A 6184-nucleotide genomic window follows, 5' to 3' on the forward strand; every position below is an offset into this window, starting at 1 on the left:
TCAAACATAATGTATATTTATTCATAATGAAAACTGGGAGCTCCATCTCGGCTGATGGAGGCGGAAACGGTTGTCAGTCACCATTCGTTCTTAAAACTGCTTGGCTTCAAGCTGCCTTTAGATCCTGTTATTGTATTGTACCTTTTATGCATGAATGTAAATGTGGACAGTTACCTTCTTTGTTTGGTGTTCGATAGTGCCCAAGGATGTTCCACACAGTAATATACCACTGTTATTGTGAATAGAATTATGCTGTGAATTTGATACAGGTTTATGTAAATAACATTCCACTTACATAATCTGATTTTTTTTGGGGGGGGGGCGGGGGGGCATATTCTTTGGACTCTGGACATTCTATGCATATAACAAATTTGGAATGTGTCTCAGTTTTTTTTATATGTATATTTCGTCTCCTATGTATTTACATTCAGCTCTTTGTATTGTACTGAGATTGGAGATGGTTTATCAAAACGACTACACATTTCTGATCAGAAGGAAAACAGTTTGGTCTAATATTTATGATATTTGTGGAATATTTACAATTTTTAGCAGAATGAGGGCAAGAAACTGAATATTTTCTACAGATTTTACAGTTTCTAATTGCTTTAAGTTGCTTTCAAATATAGATTGTAATCCATTTAGCAACTGTCGACCATGTTCATTTGTAGCAAACTGCATCTTAAGCATCCGAGGCTTTTTCATGTTTCAAGCCGCCAATTTAACTCTGCCTTGTAAATTACTTCTTCTGTTGAGATGATTATGCAAATCTAATAAATATGGATCATGTGATTCGTAAATATAAACCCAGCAGCCTCCCATCCTCTGAAAGTGGAACAAGGTTCAAACCAGGAGAATGTGACAACAGTTCCTTTTGCCTTGTTGCCTTGTGTTGTCATGCTCATTACCATACTTCATTTTCTTTTCATCTTTACTTTTTATGCTGCATAAAGATGCTTCCCTATATAGATGTGTTTCCCTTCATGCTGTCCATGTGTTAAATATCTGCAGTAAAATAGCAAATCTGCATTGCATGTGGTATATACAGTCATGCATTTTTTTGTAACATGCCAGTTACTTAATATTATTTATAGAGCTTGAGAAGTTAGCTCTTTGCAGTTTTTATTATTGTTCTTTATTTGAGCTTCTGTATTTATTATTTTGCATGTCTTTGAGGGTTGCACCGATCTGATATTAGGATTGAATATCAGCTCCTATATCAACATTTTAGCTGGAAAGGGGATCAGTAAAAGCAACCGATCCATAAAACCGATCCCTGGGGGGACAACGAGTGCACGCAGACCATACAATCATACAAAGTGAAAGTGAAACTTAAGACGCTTTACTAATTCCTCTAAGTCTCCCGCTGTTGTGCTGCTGAATTTCCTTTTCCCTACCTTCGCAAACTTTAATTTGAGGGGGCAAATTGAAGTTTGCGAAAGTAGGGAAAAGGAAAATTAGCAGCGCAACAGCGGGGGACTTAGAGGAACTGGTCCCACTTACCACAATAGCAACGTCTTTGCTGGTAAGGTTTTGCCGTGGCACACCCCACCATTGGTGCCTGCAGTCTGTATGTCTGTACAGCTTGTGCGTACCTTGTGAAATTAGAGAGAGAGAGATATATGGGACAGATACTTATGGACACTTAATGGCCGACATCAATGCAGCAGACCAGGGTTGTCAAACTCATTTTAGTTCAGGGGCCACATACAGCCTAATAAGATATAAAGTGGGCCAGGCCAGTAAAATAATATAAATAATAGGATAAGCTCTTATAAATAATGTCAACTCCAATGTTTTCTCTATGTTTTTGAGTGAAAAAAGTAAAATTCCGGAATGAAAATGTTTACATCTACGAACTGTACTTGAAGATAACATGAACAAATACAAACCTGGAAATTCTTAAGAAAAATAAGTGCAATTTTAACAATATGATGCCTGAGTTTATCATTTATACATATGCATTACAACTTACAGATCACAGTGGATCTACAAATACACAAAACATTTAGTAACAGGCAGAATATTGGTACAATTCCACATACTTCTCTTAAGACATTTGAGGTTATTCATATTTGTTCAGGTTATTCATATTTTGCTTGTAAAAGTCTTGTCTGTAGATGTAAACATTTTTGTGTAATTTTCCTTTTTTTTTTTTTTTTTTTTTGCAGTTTTCATTATTTATAAGTTGTTATGATAGTAGTTTACTGGTCTGACCCACTTTAGGTTGAATTGACCTAAAATTATTTTAACATCCTTGATTGTTAAAATCTTAAGTGTAATTTCTGCACTTCACAAATTCATCCCGGGGGCCAGATTGGACCCTTTGGCGGACCGGTTTTGGCCCCCGGGCCACATGTTTGACACCTGCGCAGTAGACAAAACTGTGAGGTACGCAAGGGGTGCTCAGTGAATAAGTAGGACAGAAACTTGCATCTAAGCGATCAATTCCACAGGAAACACTGCACCAGGAAAGACTTGTAGCTTCTTCAATCAACAAAATCAGATCAGTATCGGGTATCGAGTCGACTGATACGCAAGGCCCTGGTATCGGCATCGGAACTGAAAAAATCGGATTGGTGCACCCCTAAGGTCTCCTATGTTTTATATCATGACCCTCTGTGTGATAAAATTACATTGAATGATAACGTGCAGTTATCCAAGTGAATGAAAACTAAGCTTCTCATTGTCCCCATGTTCAGCTCCAGAAGGACCATCGTAGAGAGCGTCCCCTGATGAGGAGGAAATCGGAGCTCCCTAAGGACATCTCCACTGTCACAGCCTTGGAGTTGCACCGGAGGGCCGAGGAAATGCTAACGCACGACGGCCACTAAAGAGACCACCCAAGTTTGCCACAAACCAGCAGCAGCAGCATCCACAGAGGAACCACAGGCCGACGGAGGCCAGCACAACACAACTATGGTATCTCAGTTCATCCTAGCACAACACGACAGACATGAACAGTCCCGGCACCACCTGACACAGAAAAATGTCTAACGCCGCACATCGAAGCCTGGTTCGGCTTCAGTTCTGTTCGGACAAGCGGTGCTCGGTCCTTTACCCCCATCCCCCCACCCCCCCCACCCCAACCCCCGCTGTGATCCAACAGAGATGTCTGGACAGTCCTGTTTGACCTCTACGTGTACCCTTGTCCTGAACCTCACCCAAGATACTGTAGTGTCCTGATCTCTCTCTCTCTTTCTCTCTTCTATCCTTCTATCCTTCAACTCTGTGTTTTTTGGGGTGCTGTGCTGCCCCCTTCTGGTTATTTCTCTCAGGTGTTCTGTTTTGTGTGAGCTGTCTTCTCTTCTCACCTCTTATTTATAGATGTCAGGTGCTTGTACAAATTATATGAGCCCCCAGCTGTAATCTCCACAGAGGAATTCTTTAATTAAAGCAAAATAAATTAAAAAAAAAACATCAGCTGAAGATAAAATGTCGGTTGTTTCTATATATTTAATATTAGCTATTTTTCTCATAACATGAAAACTAGACGGCTGTTTATATTTTTTCATACGTAGTATTTTAGGAGAGTAAAACACACTTCCTGACTTTATTAATGTTCTCATCAAATTTATGATTTTTATTTTTATTTTTCTCAATCAGCTGTAAAAATTGATTGATCATTGTATTAATCAGGACGTTGTCATCGTGTTTTAACAAACTTCCTGTTCATCCTAAAGTGCTTTCCACACAGAGGTTCAGGTGCAAGCTTCGTCTATGTTACCGTGTAGGGGTCTAGTTTAGTGCCAACTCCTCTCTGTGGTTTTGCTCCTTTCTTGAAAATTATCTTTTGAATTGTTCAGGCAATAAGTTAACGCAGGTTGTGGCGGGTGTCGACGGCTCCCACAGCAGCTGATCAGATGGTCGATTACACGTTTAAAACCATTTGATCAGTTCAAGTCCGAGCCTGGTTTTGCTGCGCCAGATACACGAGAAGATTTGTGAGGTTTATTTTTAGTTCCTCTTTCACATTCAGCCATTGTTGGAGTGTGTTTCACTCGGTCATTAGCATTCACTACAAGTCACGGTCATTCATACGAGGCTTAAGGGAGATCAGAGAGATGTAGTTTCAAGTCTGGGATTTTACTGTGTGTCGAGAAGTCAGCGGGGGCAGATAGTGATCACTTTTTCTACTCTTCTCAAGCAAGTCCCTTTTATTTATAAAATACTTGTCAAGATTAGATTGCGTCATAGATGAGGTATGTTTGGTCTGGAAAAATCAAACATAAGCCTTTCTTTTCACAGTGCCTTTTACAGTCTGAGGAGACATTCGCTCAACTGAGAATAGAGTAGTAGCATTGACTAAAATGCCAGATTATTTAAAATTGTAATAGTATTTTCCAGCAAAGATGCATTTTATGTTGGCACACGGCGCTGTTCTGTAACAGCAGAATGCATCTCAGCAGCTCGGACCCCCCAGCACATGCCTTGTTTAAGCTACAAATTTGATGGATTTGTAGTTTGGAGAGGAGCAGCAGAGTGGTCACCCCAGCCACTTCAGCAATGAAGCACTTCCTGATAAAACTTGAAAGAAAATAGAAACACAACTGAAAAACAAACTAGTAATGAATTGAAATCCGTGATGCTGTCTGTCTTGGTGTGTGGGCTCACCTCCCCTGGGTGCCTGTTGATACAAGCTAGCCTCCACAGGAGAGGAAGTTGCCTCCCATTGTTGTTGTAACTTTCCATTCTGTACCCCCCTCCCCCCTTTGCCCCCATTCCACTTTTGATTTGTGTCCCTGTATTGGCAGTACTATTGTCCCCCCCCCGTTAAAGCTTACTACACTGTTGGGCTCATTATTTGGACATCTGTTTGATCTGCTTCTGGATGCTTGCAAGTTATTTTTGTTGTGGTTTTTATTCTCCTTTGCCGGCAGAACCTCTTGTCAGTGTTTCAACTGAATGTGCAAATTGTAAATATTACTGCAGTCACATTGCTCTGTTTCCTCATGTTTGTCTTGAAGAACAACATTTGCCAATGACTAAGGCTTTTATGAAAACCTACACTGGGAATTGCAGTGGATTTTAATGAAAGAAGTCATATGCATCCCATCAGTAATCTCCATCTTCTGATTGTCGGTTGTGCTATTGGAGCATAGCAGTGTCCCTTTGGTGACTGTTGTTCTTCTTGAAATGGCTTTAATATTGGCTTCTTTGGAGGTCTCCTCATTTTACATAAGCTTTGTTTTCTTTTTCTTTTAAAAGAATGATAATTGCAAGTGTCCTTTAGTATATGTCTCATACTAAATGGCTTCATCTAATATTGTACATACAGTATAATATACTTTTATTTTATGTTATAACTATTATTAAATGGTAGATTTCATATTTTGTACAAAATATTCTGTGTACAGAATACAGAGGTTATTAGCAACTGCAGACAGTTGGTATGTGGCACAGACTTCAACACATGTGACTATTTACATTAGAAACCGTAAAGAATTTGGATAGTTTTTTATCTATTTGTAATCCGACATATTTCCGTTATGTTTCCACCTCCAGACATGTGTTGAGATCCTACATACATGAGCTTTTTGTGTGTGCTTTTATCCGAATCTCCAGTGGTGTACATCTATCTATATTCAGCAAATAAAGAGAACATGTGAGTTTTATATTTTCATCCTAAAAACAGTTCCAAGAGTCTTTATTCATCGCATGTATGTTGTCTGTTTTTTTTTGGTTTTTAGTTTGAAGGACATCAGTACAAACAAACAGCGAAGGCGAAATGTTCACGTCAGTGTCTTACTGGGTTAGAAAAAAAAAATGCAGAAAAGACCAACATGTTAATGCAGTTACTGAAACTTCAGTGGTTTATCTAATCTGTTCAAACAGGGTTCCTGTGGGATCTTAAAATTAATTTAAAAATCTGCATTTAATAGCTTTAAAAAAGTCTTTAAAAGGTATTAAACTTGATATGGTAGGTCTTAAGTTATGTTGCCATAAACTTGTGTGCTGTATTATGTTTAAATGTCCAAGATGCAAAGAAAGGACCGTTAGTTGACTCAGTTCCACTTGTTCAGACCTGACAATTTATGTTGAAACTGGGAATCAATTATTGCTAACTTTGCAGCCTCTGGTGAGAAATGATCACGGGACAGTCAGTTTTGTGCACAGTATGTATGTAATATTCAATCTACAGATGTAAATAAAAAAGTTTCCCTTAATTCTAGGAGTCACAAATTTT

At 38.8% G+C, this 6184-nt stretch overlaps 1 protein-coding gene across 3 annotated transcripts in view; it reads left to right on the forward strand.

Moving 5' to 3' along the window:
• ppp2r5cb (protein phosphatase 2, regulatory subunit B', gamma b) overlaps window positions 1-5629 on the forward strand; it is a 31289-nt gene extending 25660 nt beyond the window's left edge. For 2 of the 3 annotated variants that reach the window (XM_030128325.1, XM_030128326.1), the window contains one exon: window positions 2700-2831. In XM_030128325.1, coding sequence (XP_029984185.1) covers window positions 2700-2831 — 132 coding nt within the window. Of the gene's footprint in view, window positions 1-2699 lie in introns of all 3 variants that reach the window. The other variant, XM_030128324.1, reaches the window with a different exon arrangement.
• Window positions 5630-6184: the final 555 nt, after the last annotated feature.

Source organism: Sphaeramia orbicularis, chromosome 24, assembly GCF_902148855.1.
Source record: "Sphaeramia orbicularis chromosome 24, fSphaOr1.1, whole genome shotgun sequence".
In the NCBI taxonomy this organism is placed as follows: domain Eukaryota; kingdom Metazoa; phylum Chordata; class Actinopteri; order Kurtiformes; family Apogonidae; genus Sphaeramia; species Sphaeramia orbicularis.